General features: G+C 45.1%; 1 protein-coding gene across 3 annotated transcripts in view; it reads left to right on the top strand.

Annotated features, from left to right (window-relative positions):
* The window catches only part of NAV1 (neuron navigator 1), a 369,442-nt gene that overhangs the window by 339,075 nt on the left and 13,564 nt on the right, over nucleotides 1-16,803 (top strand). For all 3 annotated transcript variants that reach the window (XM_054979896.1, XM_054979895.1, XM_054979897.1), the window contains 12 exons: nucleotides 2,247-2,395; nucleotides 3,799-3,969; nucleotides 4,797-4,849; nucleotides 5,329-5,406; nucleotides 6,287-6,370; nucleotides 7,341-7,452; nucleotides 8,451-8,572; nucleotides 12,447-12,643; nucleotides 14,340-14,502; nucleotides 15,198-15,372; nucleotides 16,219-16,316; nucleotides 16,448-16,543. In XM_054979896.1, coding sequence (XP_054835871.1) covers nucleotides 2,247-2,395; nucleotides 3,799-3,969; nucleotides 4,797-4,849; nucleotides 5,329-5,406; nucleotides 6,287-6,370; nucleotides 7,341-7,452; nucleotides 8,451-8,572; nucleotides 12,447-12,643; nucleotides 14,340-14,502; nucleotides 15,198-15,372; nucleotides 16,219-16,316; nucleotides 16,448-16,543 — 1,498 coding nt within the window. The remainder of the gene's footprint in view (nucleotides 1-2,246; nucleotides 2,396-3,798; nucleotides 3,970-4,796; nucleotides 4,850-5,328; nucleotides 5,407-6,286; nucleotides 6,371-7,340; nucleotides 7,453-8,450; nucleotides 8,573-12,446; nucleotides 12,644-14,339; nucleotides 14,503-15,197; nucleotides 15,373-16,218; nucleotides 16,317-16,447; nucleotides 16,544-16,803) is intronic.

The following is a 16,803-nucleotide window of genomic DNA, read 5'->3' as shown; positions in this document are numbered from 1 at the left end:
TCTTTGTTGCCCTCCTCTGGACACGTTCCAGCTTGTCTATATCCTTCTTAAATTGTGGTGCCCAAAACTGAACACAATACTCTAGGTGAGGTCTAACCAGAGCAGAGTAGAGCGATACCATCTCTTCTCGTGATCTGGACACTATGCTTCTGTTTATACAATCTGTGTATAAACTCATGTTCAGAGTATGGTCTACTAAGAGTCCTAGATCCTTTTCACACATGCAGCTGCCAAGACAAGTCTCCCTCATCCTAAAATTATGCATTTGATTTTTCCTTCCTAAATGCAGAACTTGGTATTTATCTCTGTTGAAATTCATTTTATTTATTGTAGCCCAGTTTTCCAGCCTGTCAAGATCATCCTGTATCCTGACTCTGTCTTCTGTATTTGCTACCCCTCCCAATTTAGTATCATCTGCAAATTTAATAAGAATTCCCTCTATTCCTTCATCCAAATCATTTATAAAAAATGTTGAACAGAACAGGTCACAGGACTGATCCCTGAGGAACTCCACTTGTCACTCTTCTCCAAGAGGATGAGGAACCATTAACTAGCTAGCACTCTTTGGATGCGATCGATCAACCAGTTACAGATCCACCTAATAGTAATAGGATCCAAACCACATTTTACCAACTTGTCGACAAGGATATTATGTGGAACCTTATCAAAAGCCTTACTGAAATCGAGATAAACTATGTCTACAGCATTCCCCTGATCCAGCAACGTAGTAACTTTCTCAAAAAAAGAGATAAGATTAGTCTAGCATGACTTGTTCTTGAGAAACCCATGCCAGCTCTTAGTAATCACAGCCATCCTTTCTAAATGCTCAAGGACTGACTGTTTGATGATTTGTTCTAAGACTTTTCCAGGTATAGATGTCAAGCTGACGGGTCGGTAGTTACCTGGATCCTCCTTTTTCCCGTTCTTGAAGATAGGGACAACATTTGCCTGCCTCCAATCTTCTGGCATCTTGCCCAGCCTCCAAGGATTCTCAAAAATAATGGACAGAGGCTCAGAAATTATGTCTGCAAGTTCTTTTAGTACCCTTGGATGCAGTTCATCTGGCTCTGAGCACTTAGTTCCATTTAAAGAAACTAGGTGTTTATGTACTACCTCAATGCTGATCCTAGGCTGTAACTCCCTTTCCCCTTCATGTGTTCTGTTATTGCCATGTTGAGCACCATCTCCCTCACAGGAGAAGACTGAGGAAAAGTAAGAATTGGGCAGTTTTGTTAGTTGATCCACTGAGGAAACTTCCCAATTTTTTTTAAGGCACCAATATTACAAAAAAAGCTCAAAAAGAATGCTTTAAAAAGTACAGGAAGCACAGCTGGAAACTTTAAAATATATTTGGGATTAGGGCTCTCTGCAGTTTTTGTGTTAGCTGTATTGCAGCATTCCCCCCACCTCCGCATAAGTTGCAAGGTTTGTTTGTTTGTTTGGGCACTGATATTGCAATATTGCTGTTCAAAAAAAAATTAAACTCAGAAAAAAATGGATTTGTTGTTGTTCAACAAGCAGGATGCAGAGGGATAAAGTGGAGGGCAAAAGGCAGGGCCAGGGCCAGGCCTCACACTGAAGAAAGCATTTTTCACTAGGGGGGGGGGAATGGTGTATGCGCTTAGGGAGAAAAGCCACAGAAAGGTTCTGTGACAGATGCAGCCTTTCTTCATGCAGAATGCAAAAAAGTTTGGGAAGCAGTTTGGAGACTGAATCGGTATTTCGATTGTGCAGAAATTGATGCAGTATGGGGCAAGAAAAAGATCTGTGTGGACAAGCTGCAATTGTAATTTCCTTGCAGTTGCAGCTGAAGCTTTCAGACTGACCATGTAATATAAAAAGCTGCAATCCTAATTTTTAAAAAACTTTGTGTAATATTAGGGAATTTGGAGTGGGAGTGGAAAGACAGAGAATCAAGACAATTCCACAGTGAGCAAATTATGTCATTCTTCTTTCTTTTCTTCAAATCACTCAGGTGCATGTTTTCAATAATCTCTGCCTTTTTCCTCTTTGGAGCCCCCATCGGTATAAGTAGGTAGAAGGGACCATGTGGTCCCAATGGCAAAATTGGTGGTTGGTTCAAAGATAATGATAATGTTGGGGTCCAAATCTCTCTTGTGACAACACTGTGGTCAGAACTACTAAATGGATCAGCGCTGCCCTCCACAGCACCTTTATGATTCTCTCCCTTCAGCATACAACCTGTTTGTATTCACAATATTCTCACCTTTCTTTGGTTTTGGCAGATATCAGATCCAGTCCCAAGAGGATGCCAAGGAGAGACGGCACTCCCACACGATTGGAGGGTTGCAGGATTCAGATGACCAGTCTGATCTGCCCTCCCCACCTCCTCTTTCCATGTCATTGGTTGGGAAGGCTCCACTCACCAACATTGGTCAGTACCCTTTCTTTCTGCATTCCTGCAAAATGAAGCTTCTGAGACAGATGTCCTAAATTAAATACAATTGTACTGTTGACACCATTTCCCATTTATTTACTTCCATTCAGTCCCTTAATTGGTTCCCTTCTAAAATAGCACTATTAACTCAACCAGATAAAGTCTAAAATAAAGAAATAAGGGATGCCTTTAAGATGACTGTAAAGATAGAGAGGTAGAACAAAAATTCAAACATTGAACTGGAATTGCTCATCACTCCTTCTGTCCCTAATGGAATGGCTAACTCGCATTTTGGTAATGGCACTTTCCAGCCATAGGATGCTGTGGAGAGATGAAACAGTCCTTGATCCTTGTGGGCAGAGTTTGCGGCTCACTGATAGAGCATTTGCTTCACAAGCAGAAGGTTTCCAGTTCAATCCTTGACATCTCTACAGCCAGGAAACACGTCTACCTGAGACCCTAGATAGCTGCTGCCAGTCAGAGCAGACAGGACTGACAGTACAATCATATTCAGAGTTAGTTCAATTTGGGCCCATTTACATTTAAATTAATGATCTTAGATAGGAGTAACTCTGCACAGGGATGCACTGTGAACTAGATGGACCAGTGGTCTGATTTTATATAAGGCAGCCTTCATATATTCAAATATGGCAGTCTCTGGGCAAAAATAGTAACAAGCAACATGGAAAACAAAGGAGTATTTTATCTCCTGTCCCCAGGATTTAATATCTAATCATGGATCCTTCTGTTAATAGATGCATTTGGCACCAACAGGTTTCCAGCAGTTTCCCAGATGTTATAAAAAATCTTCCCCCAAGGAGTGCTCTGAACTCTGAAGCTTTGGGGACAGGTTTTTAAAGTTTCTTATTTTGCTAGGCATGAAGTTAAATCAGCGTCACTTGGGCGGCGGGCGGCAGGTACTTATCTGAAAATATATAAAGGAATTTTGCCTAAAATGTAGTTCATTACAATCTGAGAACTTCCTCAGGTTTGTCCAAACAGTTTCAGGGATTGCACATCATCCTTGCTTCCAAGACTTCAGAGCATTCCTGAGCTGTGCCCCCTACCTTTTGGTGGTACAGTAACTTTTGCTCCTGATTTATCCTGCAATAAAGAGGAGAGTGAGTCTATGAAGCCCTGCTGGCATTGGAGTGTGAGAGGAGCAAGTGCTGATTTCTTAATTTTTTTGCCTTTCCCAGCAGCCAGTTGTGGACAGGTGAAAGTGATAGAGGTTCTTTTGCAAAGAGTGATTTGTACTTAGTGGTTTAATCCCTATTTATTCCATCCCTACCTGTATTGCATTAGAATCCTCTTTTGTAGTATATTTCGTGTTCTTGACTCCATCCTTGGCTTTGAGCTGCTTTGACAAACCTCTCCTCCTCTGCCCCCTTCTCCTACAGTGAGTCCCACAACAGCCAACACCCCAAGGATCACCCGCTCTAACAGCATCCCTACCCATGACTCCACCTTCGAGCTATACAACGCCTCCCCCATGGGTAGCACCCTCTCCCTGGCAGACCGGCCCAAAGGCATGATCCGTTCAGGCTCCTTCCGCGACCCTGTGGATGATGGTGAGAATCTTGCACCCAGCTGAGAGAATGAGTGTCTCCTGCCCAGCAGTAATGGAAATGGAGCAGAAGGGAATTCAGTTGCAACCAGTTGGATCTTTTCAAGAGCCCAGGACGTCTTGACTGATGACTGGTGCAATTGCTGATGCTGATTCTTGCCATAAGGCAGCAAAATTAACATAGTGGAGTTGGGGATCAAAAGTCTGATACTGCAGCCAGTACCTGCGTTTCCCCTCACATACATTCACCACCTGGTCTTAGCAGGCATCCTACACAATCCATAGGACTAGTATCTCTTAGGTCAGAGTCACTGTCCAGTTTTATTGCAGTTCTCCTTTTGTAAGGGGAGCTACATTCACACTGGACTTGTACAGCACATTGAAAATTATTCAAAGCACTCTAAGGAAGAATTCACACTAGATTTGACAGTAAAAGGCAGGCTCAGGAGGTTGCAATAGCAGGTTGCCCCAGAGATCCCTTTTCTCACTGACTCTGAGGTTAGCTGGATAGATGATTCTTCAGTTATGTCTATTGAAAGTGCCACAATTAACATTCACAGGCAAACACACATCATCAGCTTCTTCTAAGACTGAATTAATGTTCTATTACCCTTCAGGTTCCCTGCTTTAGCCATTCAGCGTATGGCATTAACCCCAGGATGCTCTTGGTGTTGTCGTCCCACCCCCTAGCACACTCCTGACCTCTGGATTTGTTGCCCCCCCCCCCGCCCCCATGTGCACTGATGTTCCCAGGCCTCTTTGTGACTAGCTGCTCTCCCTTCCATGGCCAGGGGATGCCCCGTGACGTGTGTCTCTCTCTGTCTATTGCAGTTCATGGATCGGTGCTGTCCCTGGCATCCAGTGCTTCCTCCACTTACTCCTCAGTAAGCTGTATTCCCTTCATCAGTCATTGTCTCTCGTCCTTGGCTTTCTTTGTGCTGTAGGCTTACCAGGTTCCCCAGGGGATTATCTTCTCCTGTAGTCTTTTCAAAGGGGGAGGGGGTGGCGTGAACAAAATACATAGCTTGGTAGTGGCATGCTGCTCTTGGAGCTGGTGGTGCAGTCTAATGAGCAAGGTGATGTGGGGTTTGGAAAAGTTGCAGTGCTTGGGCGGAGTTCTGTGCATGTGTACCTGTGCTGCCTTTGCTCACCTGGGCCATTTCTGCTTCTTACACCCTAACCACCTGCCTCTCTGTCTCTCCTCTGCCCCATCTCCTCCTGCCAGGCTGAAGAGAGGATGCAGTCTGAGGTACAGTGAGATCCTCTCTTTCTTCGCTACTGCTGTGCTGCTCTTAACTGTTGGTGAAGACCGAAGGGCTAGACTGCTCCCTTATGCTCCATCCTTTCTCTCTTTCTCCTGTAGCAAATCCGTAAACTGCGCCGTGAACTAGAGTCATCCCAGGAGAAGGTGGCAACATTGACGTCCCAGCTCTCAGCCAATGTGAGTCACCCTGAATCATAGGTGCCGTCAAAATGCTTCTCTGCTCTGGCGGTGCTCAAAGGCATGTCAGATTCTGTACTAATAGCTGTTTTGCATTCATTAGTAATTACACAGCAGGGAAGGCTAAGACATGTGTGGAATGAAACTGAGATAAGTGCCATGAGAAGAGAGCTTGTTCATAACACTGTCAGATGATGTTCCTCAAGTTTGCAAGCTTGCATTCTGGAACACACATCCCCAGCACATTTATTCCATGACATATAGAAGCCAAGATTCTGACATGGCACTAGGAAGCCAATGTCTGTTCAGTGCGCAGTCTTGCTGGTCATATAATCCAGAGTTCTGATCTGCCCTTGAGTGTCTGGCTGCACAGGAAATTGCCATAGAAAATGGAGCGATGTCCAACTTTTCTGTATTCCACGTGGAGCAGGAGTACCCTCTAGTGGTTGTTCATGCTTTGCTAGCATAGTTTTTCCTAAGTTTTTTGGAGTTGGGGTTCTTTTGTCAGCACCAAACATCTGTTCCACAGCCAGCAGAGATCTTTGCACACAGTTGTGAGCATATGTGGCCTGTTGACATATCTAAAGATCTGTGGCTAGAGGCACTGATCCAACATTTGAAAGGGGAATAGAACAAAGCATCTCTGACCTCTCTTAGAACCATATACAGAGAAAGATACAACATTAGATCAAATCCGGTTGAGACAGTGGGGTAGAAGGGGGGAAGCTCTTTGGGGTTTTAAAGCCTCCAAGCCATTGGTTTCTTACCAAATACTTTTGTCAGTGGGCAGTAATCCTTAATCGGTTCCAAGTGCAACGTCATATAGCATGTGCAGGTGCTAAAATATTAATGCGATTCCTTTTCCTTTTTTTCTTTCCAGGCTAACTTAGTAGCAGCCTTTGAACAAAGTTTGGTGAACATGACATCTCGTCTCCGACAGCTGGCAGAAACTGCAGAAGAAAAGGCAAGTGAGGAGGAGCAGCGCTGGCAGCTCCATGCCCTTCTTTCTAAGGCCCCACTGAACAGGGACAATCTCCACTTCTGATAGCGGCAGAATGAATGACTTCCCAGTAGGACTCTGAACACTAAGGGATGGAGTGAGGAAAATATACCATCTCTTATGTTTCTGCATATGACTGTGTGATACCTGTCTTCCAGACTCTGTGGAAAACAGAAACTTTTCCCCACATAACACTGAGCAGAACCACAAGTGACAAAAGGCACAGATTGGACACTTGTCAGCTTCCCTCAAGTTTTGATGGGAAATGTAGGCATCCTGGTCTCGCAGCTTGGCTCTCTGACTGTTGTCCAATGGACTTTTCAACTGTCACTTGTCCAACATTCCGCCAAGCTGCCTACATTTCCCATCAAAACTTGAGGGAAGCTGACAAGTGTCCAATCTGTGCCGTTTGTCACTTGTGGCTCTGCTCACTGACTTACCCTGTTGGGTGGTTACTTAATAGCTGATGCCTCTTCAGTGTGCATTGTAACATGGCTGCTCTAGCCAGCTCGTTTATATTGTTTCCAAAGCAGAAAATATGACCAAAGGGGGATGAACACATCTTCTTTATTCTTTAAAAACAAATTATTACTTTTGTGTATACAGACACACAGAGAAACACACACATCCATACAACATTGAACAAATGTAATGCAACCACTGTCACAGAATATAAGTGCAATAAGTAAGACCACTGCAAAAATGTTTCAACCGGCTGATATTCCTTATTATATGTTTAACTGTTGGTCTTTGAACAAGGTCAGACCTTCCTTCCTTCTTAAGTGCCTTTATGGTCATTTTGGAATTCAGTTATGGGACATCTTGAATGCTTCCTCTGTGTTTCCAAAGGGCTAAATTTAGATGCTCGTTTCACTTCGCCAAGAGATGTTTGCTGCTGGACAATAAAACCTAAAGTATTCCTCACTTCCGACAGGACACTGAGCTGGTGGATCTGCGAGAGACCATTGATTTCTTGAAGAAGAAGAACTCAGAAGCCCAGGCTGTTATCCAGGGGGCCCTGAATGGAACTGACATCACGCCCAAAGGTAAAGGCAGATTTCAGTGCATGTCATCCTTGTGGTCCTGGGTGGCGGATGAAGGCTACTGAAAAAGTGATTCCTGGTTATTTTAGGGGGCCTGGGGAAAGAAGTTAGGAATTGTTTTTTACAGAGTGCTGAGATAGTACTCACTTCAATTGTAACCAGCTGTAATGCTCTCTTTTACTGGCCTTTTAAGGCTAGAAGAGAGGCAACAATATGTGCCATCTTACACATATCTGCACTGTATCTGCTAAAGATATAGCTTGCTTGTTCTTCCCAAACTTACAGCTCTAAGAATGGGAGAGTAATGGAGAAAACCTCATGCTTATTGTCATGCTGCCACAGTAAAGGCTTTCTCTGTCATTCTTCTAAAATGAGAGCCTTTCGTCCTAAGACAGAAAGAAGGTGGAGAACAGCCATTGTTAGTGTTGTACTATGGAAATACGGTACAGTGGATATGGCTGCTAATGATTACAGCCCCCATCTTATGTTCTAGTTCTGCATGGAGAAGGTAGAGCCCAAAGGGAGTGGCAAAACAATGGTGTTTCAAAATACTAGAGAAAGGGTGTGTGAATGAAAAGAATCACCTACTGGTTGTCTATTGACAAGGCTGAATGAACCTGCCATATCCAGGGCAAAAGACAGACCAACTCTGTGTCAGTTTTGAATATGCACAGCTTGCTATGTTTGCCTCTGATTCTCAGACCTTCTCCCTCTCCTTTTATGGCACTCTTGTGCCACCCCTTCACTGGTTCTGTTGACTTCTGCACACCCTGACCAACTGGTTTGTGAATGAATGCAAAGAAATTTCTTCCAGGCAGCATTCTAGCTTTTCTTTACTGAATGTGTGGGAGAATGAAGAATGAGGCTGTCTGTGGTGCAGGGAAGAACTGTGCAATCTGTGTTGGGAGTAAAGAGCTGGGAGCTGATTGGCTCAGTATCTGCAAGATGGCCTTAGCTTGCCTAGATATTATAAGATACTCCTCCCTTTTTTATATTTCCAGAGCTGCGGATCAAGAGGCAGAACTCATCAGACAGCATCTCTAGCCTGAATAGCATCACCAGCCATTCTAGCATTGGCAGTGGCAAGGATGCAGATGCCAAGAAGAAGAAGAAGAAAAGCTGGGTAAGTAAAGGATTGGGAGGCGGTCAGAGGGAAATAGCTGTAGGCTTTGTCTGGGGATGAAGCCCTGTTGTGTGTGTGTGTGTTGTAACTAGTACAATTGCAACTAGGAGGCTCTGGGACCCTGGCCAGTGGAAGTCCTGGTGACTACCTAGAGCAAACTCCTTTGCCAAGAGCCTAGTTTGCATCGGCTTTGTTGTTGATAAGAATCTGTACCAGTTCCCAGGCTAGATCCAGTGTTCAGAGACTGTTGTCATCCACCAGGTCTCCTCACCTTAATCAAGGCACCAACCCAGGCATAGGATAAAACAGGAATGCTAACATTACTAGGGATGCAAGAATTGCTAAAAACTCCAAGTGTTTATTATTAAAAATTTCTTATGCACTTAAAACATTCTCAATACATTCATTCCTGCTACCTGCATTAAGTCAGCATGGAGAACAGAAAAATTTCCAGTTCTTAAAAGATATCCTTGGGAAGTCATTTTACCTGACAAATGTTGTGAAAGTCTTAATGTGCCTCTGAGATCAGTATAATAAAGACTTGGACTTCAAAAATGATAGTTGCAACACATCATTTTTCATGGCAAGTGGTTTCTTATCCAGCAGACTTGACCCTGGTTTTCCTATATGCTCTCCTTGCATAACCTTGCCTTTCCCCGTTGCTTAGAAAGGGAGGCACTCATGCCTGTGTCCCAGCACAGTAGATGTGCCCATTCCCATAGGAAGGAATAGGAGGCCTCTTGATTTTGACATGCTGCCCGGAGCTCCCCAGCTTGTTACAGGCAGGGATCTGAGCTGAACGCATGATTAAGTCTTGCTGTATTTTTTCTCCCCCCCCCCTTTCTTCCTTCAATGCTGATCCCAACCCTTTTTTTTCAGGTGTATGAGGTAAGCTTGGAATTTCCCTGTTCCCCTCTTCACCAATCCTTCCCCTTTGTTTTACCTCCTGACCAGTCACTCCATTGTGTTGGGACAGCACAGCACTCGTGAAACTAACTATCCCATTTGCTCTTAGACCTGCTCTGCCAAGCCGCTCAGCAAGGGGCCATTGCACGGGTGCTAGGGGGATGTTTCACGTCTGTTGTTGACATGGCTTTGCACCCAACTTTGAGCTGCTGCAGCTCTCCTTGAGGTGTACAAAGTCCAAGGAAAAAAGGGGCTCTAAGCATGGGATTTTTTGCACTACTCCAAATAGAGAAATTTTCATAATGGGGCATAACATCTTTTTCTGTTGCAAATTACTGGTGAGAATGGATTTCCGGCCTGTGCCTTACATTTTTTCGAAGTATTCTGTCAAACTGCATTTGGTAATTGCAGGCCTTATGTCTCGCCCTCTCTCTCCCACATAATAATTGTCAAGGGAGAAGGAAATCTATTCTGGGGTGAGAGTATTGATAATATGTCCCTTTCCCAGGGCAGGGAATGTTCATATCTTTTTCCAAGTTGGCCTCTCTTAAGGAAAACATCCATGTTGAGGGAAGACATGTGCTGCAATGCAGTCCTTGCAAGAGCCATTGGTCCGCCCTGAGCAGTCTGCCTAAGCTTTGTTTGGATCTCTTGAGTCTCACACCTGTCTGGAATGAGCTCCCCTGAAGCAGATCAAGTAATGAGATTCAATGAAGTAGAGCATTCCCCACCTTTGTTCCATGCAGTAGCTGAGGATGTGGGACAAAAAGTCTGGTGGGTACCTGCTTTAATGGGCATCTTGCAATTAGCAAGTTGCCCACTGGGCTTGGAATCTCTGGCAAGACTTTGATGCTGCCCTAGAGTACAACCAGCCAGACTGGCTTCCCTCATGTGCAATGCAGTTCCAGGCAAATAGAGCAAAGTGCAAAGGCATACCCCAAACAAGGCTCCAATCCCCTGGCCTCCTCTTGGGTTCCCCCAAACTGGCATGTGGTGGCAGGGAGCGACTGCATCCCCCTTTCATTCTAATAGTGCCTCTACTTATCACAGTGGCAAATCTTCCCTGCTACTGTCTCAATACATGTGTGGATTGATGCCTTTTTATGTCACTGTGCACATGTGTGTGTGTGTGCTCGCGTGCATGTTGCATGCTCCGCCTGAGCATGGTTGAGGATACACATTAATTATTCCCCTCAAGAGCAAAGCACATAAGCATGATAGATTTAGTCCCTTTTTATAATGTTGGTTTGAGCCATTACATAGTAGAGAGAAGGAAGAGCTCCTCTCCAGGATCTCAGCAGCCAAGCCTTTGAGTGCAAGATGAATAACCCACTCAACTCTCACCAGACCTGAACATCCCTGCACACACCTCAAGATTCCCTCCATACTCCTTTGCACCCTGGTGAGAGATGGAATGATTAAGTATGCTCCCTCTTCCCTCAGCACCATCTGCCACCATCCAGAGTCTGATAAAGCTCCCAAAAAGTGTAGATTCAGCTTTATCACATAAAAAACAGTTTGTGAGCTTTTGTAGCCTGCCAGATTCCTTTTTTTCCAAAAGCACTTCCCAAGCATGGATGTAGCTGTGGGGAAAAGATAAATTCTCACTACGGGACTTGCTTACTCCGGGTCCTGATATAGCTACATTTGCATCAGGAAATAGTGGTGATTTGTGTAGGTATGTGACAGTTATAAAAGACCTGCATCTGATGAAGAGAACTGAGATTCTCGAAAGCTTATGCTACAGTAAAGTCGGTTAGTCTTAAAGGTGCTACTGGACTCTTTTCTATTTTGCTACTACAGACTAACATGGCTAACTCCTCTGGATCTATAAAAGACCTGCCATCACTCCTTTATATTATAAAAAGTACAGAAGAACGTAAGGTTATAATACCCCTTTTTCATCTTCTATACATAGCAGTGGCAACACTTTAATGCATAGGCTCAGCAAGCCAGTGGTTTATTAAGATTAGTTATTAAAGAACTCTTTTGCAATTTTGAATAAGCCCAAGTCTCAGAGCACTAAGCTGCCTTTCCTTCCTCCCACAGCAGATAGAGGAGGAGCTCTTACAAATCACATTCAAGGTGTGATGGAATAGGACCACAATTTTTTCTTTCCCAGCTTTCAACTGATCACTTGCCCACCCTCTTTGAAACCACTGATCTTGTTTGGTTATTTATGTTCACTGTATATTGCCATATTGTCAGCATTAAAAGTTTCTCTTCTTCAAATGACCCAGATTTTTGGCTACCAACCCTGAAACCTGCATGGTTCTTCTCAGGACAGAATAATGTAACAGCATCACCTTGCTTACTAGGAGCTGCCTTGGCTTCTGAGGTGTTCCACATTCCTCTTGGGACTAGTTTTTATGTTGACAGTTTACTCTCTGGAGTCTCAGTGCTCAAGCTGTAGAAATTGGCAAGCTTGAAAATAAACCAGTATTGCTGCTGATTCTTTCTGCTACGCACTCTAAATACACTGCTTGTTTTCTTGGGGGGCATAATTAAGATACGCTTACCACAACTTGTCCCATAACACTTTGATCACCTTCACATGCTTCATTCAGATTGTTTTAAAGTGCCCTCAAAGGTGCATGCTTACTAGTGGAATGGTGACTCATATGTGTATGGAAAGCTGGGGAATGGAGCACAGGATTAATTGAACCAGAGATCTAAAGGCGTGCTCCTCTGGAGCTGGAAGGATACTGGCATGAGAGATGCTTGTTGATCGAAAGGGAGGGATGGGATTTGCACATTGGAGAGATGGGAGTGTGAAGCAGGTCAGAAGACCATCTGGTCTACTGGATGTTTGGAAAAACTTGGTACAAACTGGTTATGGTGTTCAAGGTAATGAGGTTTAGAAGGCACAGATGGCCTCTATGACCTGGTTAACTCTTCCTCTGTTTTCTTGCAATAAATTTTGGAGAGACTTTTCAACCGTTTTCTGCATATTCGTTTCCCCCTTCAGTTGAGGAGCTCCTTCAACAAGGCTTTCAGCATCAAGAAGGGCCCCAAATCTGCCTCCTCCTACTCTGACATAGAGGAGATTGCAACTCCTGATTCTTCAGCACCATCGTCCCCTAAGCTGCAACATGGATCCACAGAAACAGCCTCTCCCTCCATCAAATCCTCCAACTCTTCTTCTGTTGGCATTGATACCACTGAGTGAGTTCAGATCCTCCTATGCTCTGAAGAGCGAAGATAGGGATACCTCCTTGGGCAGGCTGAGACTTGGCAGGTCTTCATCTGCTAGGGATCATCCTGCCTTACATCCCACCCCCACCCATCATCAGATCCAGGGTGGCTGTAAGTGGATGGGTTTGAAGTGAGTCTCGTAGCCTCAGGTTTTCCCATCTGTAATGACAGTGAGCCGCCTCACATTGTTAACAGAGGATGAAGTAAACATTCTGATGTTCTGTAAAATTGGTTGTCAAGTTAATAACAATTACAGCAACAGTCCTAAATTGTGATTCAGAGAAGTTCTCTCTATTAGACCTGTTATATGTTTACATTCAACTGCAGTCCCAGCTCAGATGCAGAAAGGTCTCTTTTCCTCCCACCCAACAAATTTGGGATCTAGTTCAGTGAGTCAGATTGTTGCCAAGTATTTGGTTGGATCCCACCCAGTTTTCTGCTGGTGAAAAAGGGAGGAGAGGGTCCCCTTTGAAAACAAAAAAGGCAATGCTAGGGATCTGTGTAGACAAAAAAAGCCATATGAGGATGAGGACTATAGTGAGGGGTGTGAGCCGCCACCTCGTCCGACTCGCTGGCTCTGCCTTCAGCCATTGTCCTGGGCGCATTGGCGAGAAGGACTCACTCAGCCTCAAAATTAGGCAGGGGAGGTGGTTGCGTCACCGGTGCCCTCCTCCTGCCTGCTGTGCAGTGAACCTCCTGCGCCCTTCCTTTGCATTCACGCCAGCTGTATCCTCCCTAGCCTCACTGGGATTCCTTCCCTTTGTAGCACCCATCCACACTGCCCCCTCCAGGGCAGCCGATCTGCCTCCTGGCCCTCCTGCCTCTCATGCTTCCCACCACCCTCACCTGCTGCTCCCTCCCATGACAGGTCCAGGCTCTGCCAGTCATTGGGGAACCGCTCCTTCCCCCGGGGCCGGCACCCAATGGGAAGCTCATGCCCATTCTCCTCTGGCCCTGCCTTCCAGGCTTGAGCAACCCACCAGCCACCCCACCTGGGCCTAGCCGATCTCAGGCATTTGCCTTGGCCTCCCCACCCCCGCTTGCAGTGGCTGCAGCTGCGTTGCTGAGAGGCTCGACGGGGCTGGGGACTGCTGCCATGTAGCTCAGCTGGCCCACAGCATCCTTCTGCCACCTCCTGAATGCCTCCCGGAGTGTCCCCTTTGGTGGCAACTTGGCTTGGTAAGGGGGCTGGAACCGGGAAAAGCGGGGGAGCACAGCTGGGCTCCAGACTGGATTGCCGCTGCTAGGTCTAGGGCAGGCATGAGCAGTCCTGGACAAAGGGGATTGCCAAGATTGAGCAAAAAGGTTGCTGGATCCAACGTGCTGCACAACCACGAAGATATGCTTGTTAAGCGGTCATGCAGGGGAAAGTACTGACCACATAGCCAAATGAGCACCTTTTATAGCAATACTCGGAAAGATTTCAGATGCTGCCAGAAGGTCAAAACAGTGAGGGAAGATTTATGCCTGAGAGATTTAGAGATAAAAGCACTCCCAGCAGGCACAACACTTCGGCCTCTATTTATAATTTTATTTTAAATTTTATTTTATTTAAAGTATTTATACCTTGACTTTCCATTTGGGTTCACAAAGACACACATTTAATCTAGCATTCCTACACTCATTTCTAATTGTGCATGAATTTACTTCAATCCCTTGGACACAGGCTATTCCAGACCAATGAAGAGGAGGAACCTGAGAAAAAAGAGGTCTCAGAGCTTCGCTCAGAGCTGTGGGAAAAGGAAATGAAACTGACTGACATTCGTTTGGAGGCTCTAAATTCTGCCCATCAGCTGGATCAGCTGCGTGAAACTATGCACAATATGCAGGTGGGTTAGTGCTCCACTTCTGCTACCGATGCTTCCCAGAGCATCCAGTGTCCTGCTCTCATTTTCTCACATTGATTAGTCCCAACCTTCTTCTAAACATGTGTGGTGGTGCAAAAATCCACTGTGGCAAGTTACCCCCATAATATTAAGAGATGACGGGACTAAGACTGCGAATTTTTGAGCTCCTGTTTTCTTTAGAGAGTATTTTGAGATCAGGTATATTGGTCCAGAAAATATCTCTGCTTCCTTCTCTGTTGTTTGGCTGTCACTGGTCAAGGTCTAAGATTAGTGCCCAGTATTTAAAAAAAACAAGAACTGTCTAACTCCTGATGTCGCTGTGGAAAGGCAGCCTTGGATTAGGATGGATTGTGGAAAATGTTTTGTAATGTCCCATTCTCAGAAAAGACTCCATCTCTTAGTCTTGGCTGCCGTGCTCTTTTCTTTCAGTTTCAGGTGGGTAGCCATGTTGGTCCGCAACAGCAAATATTTGAGTCTAGTAGCACCTTAAAGACCAACAAGATTTCCAGGTTATAAGCTTTCAAGAGTCAAGCTTCCTTCATCAGATCTAGCTTATACCCTGGAAATCTTGTTGGTCTTTAAGATGCTACTGGACTTGAGAGTCTTGCTCTTTTTTTAAGGGAGCTGGAATCCATAAAGGTCTCTTACTCCTGACACTGTCTATGTTTTCTCTATAGCTGGAGGTGGATCTGTTAAAAGCAGAGAATGACCGACTGAAGGTGGCCCCGGGGCCATCCTCTGTGCCAAGCTCCATCCCAAGCCATGTCCTGAGCTCATCTGCCTCCTCATCTCCAAGGCGCTCTCTTGGGCTTCAACTTGCTCATCCTTTCAGTCCCAACCTGGCTGATACAGGTATAGTTTTTTAACAGGCTGGGGCAGATTATTTGAGGGCTTCACCAAGATAGACCATGTGGACTGGAAGAGGGGAAGTGAACTAGCATGTAGATCCCTTGTGTTGGGGAATTAATTTAGATTACATTTGGTTATGTTTTCCCTCTCCTATTCTGTGAATACTCAGTTCTTTGCCGTGTTGACAGCTTTATTGTTTCTTAGAAGGAAACCCTACAAGGGGTGGGAAAAGGGCAGGAGAGGAGGAAGTGCACACAAGCTAAAGGAAGAAAGAGGCAAGAGCCAGATGGATTGGAAAACTATGAAGAGAGCTGATTTGGTGTAGCAGTTAAGAGCAGAAAAACTAATCTGGAGAACAAGGTTTGATTTCTCACTCCTCCGCTTGATGCCAGCTGGGTGACTTTGCGTCAGTCACAGCTCTCTCAGAGCTCTCTCAGCCCCACCCACCTCATAGGGTGATTGTTGTGTGGATAATAACATGTGGTTGTTGTGGATTTTCCGGGCTGTATAGCCGTGGTCTTGGCATTGTAGTTCCTGACGTTTCGCCAGCAGCTGTGACTGGCATCTTCAGAGGCGTAGCACCAAAAGACAGAGATCTCTCAGTGTCACAGATAATAACACACTTTGTAAACTGCTCTGAGTATGGTATTAAGTTGTCCTGAAGGGCAGCATTTAAGTCGAATGTTGTTATGTTCTAGGCTGTGAAGAGAGCAGGAAGGTAGCAGTTGAGGGGCCATATACTCTAGGAAAGCACATTAATGAGGTTTATCTGTTGACAAGCCAGGGCACACTAGTGAGGTCTGCTTATATTCAGAATACATGCATCCAATTATACATTTCCTTCTCCAGAGCTGTCACCCATGGATGGCATCACTGCTGGGACCCAGAAGGATGAGGTGACACTGCGAATTGTAGTGCGCATGCCGCCTCAGCATATCATCAAAGGGGTAAGCACTAATGAAAAGGTCTCCCAGTCACTGTAAAGCTTGGGGGGGAGGGTGTCTAGTTACTTAGTCCTATTGCCATGATCTGGTAACTGGAGTTTCCTGGTCACATGCTGTCTCCCTTTGGCTTTCAGGACCTGAAACAGCAGGAGTTCTTTCTGGGCAGCAGTAAAGTGAATGGGAAACTGGACTGGAAAATGCTGGATGAAGCTGTCTGCCAGGTCTTCAAGGTGAGAGGCTAATGGCAGCTTTTTGGCTGTTCTGTTGTGTTCAGAAGTTTTATTTGAAAGCTCTGAGGTATTGGGTCACTAGTGCTCTATTACTCGTGATTATCCTACTTAGGAAAAAAAGAGTTGGACTGCAGAATTTAAATAGTGGTACTGACAGAGAAAGTGACTTGCTATAAAGGCTAATAGCAGCAGCCTGAAGTCTCATGCACTGCATTGCCAAGAATGACCTTTTAGAAGCAATGGAAGAAGAAGTGGGGAAG

Source organism: Eublepharis macularius, chromosome 5, assembly GCF_028583425.1.
Source record: "Eublepharis macularius isolate TG4126 chromosome 5, MPM_Emac_v1.0, whole genome shotgun sequence".
NCBI classification, from domain to species: Eukaryota; Metazoa; Chordata; class Lepidosauria; order Squamata; family Eublepharidae; genus Eublepharis; species Eublepharis macularius.
The sequence above is the reverse complement of the archived record's forward strand: the minus strand, read 5'-3'. Positions and strand labels throughout refer to the sequence as shown.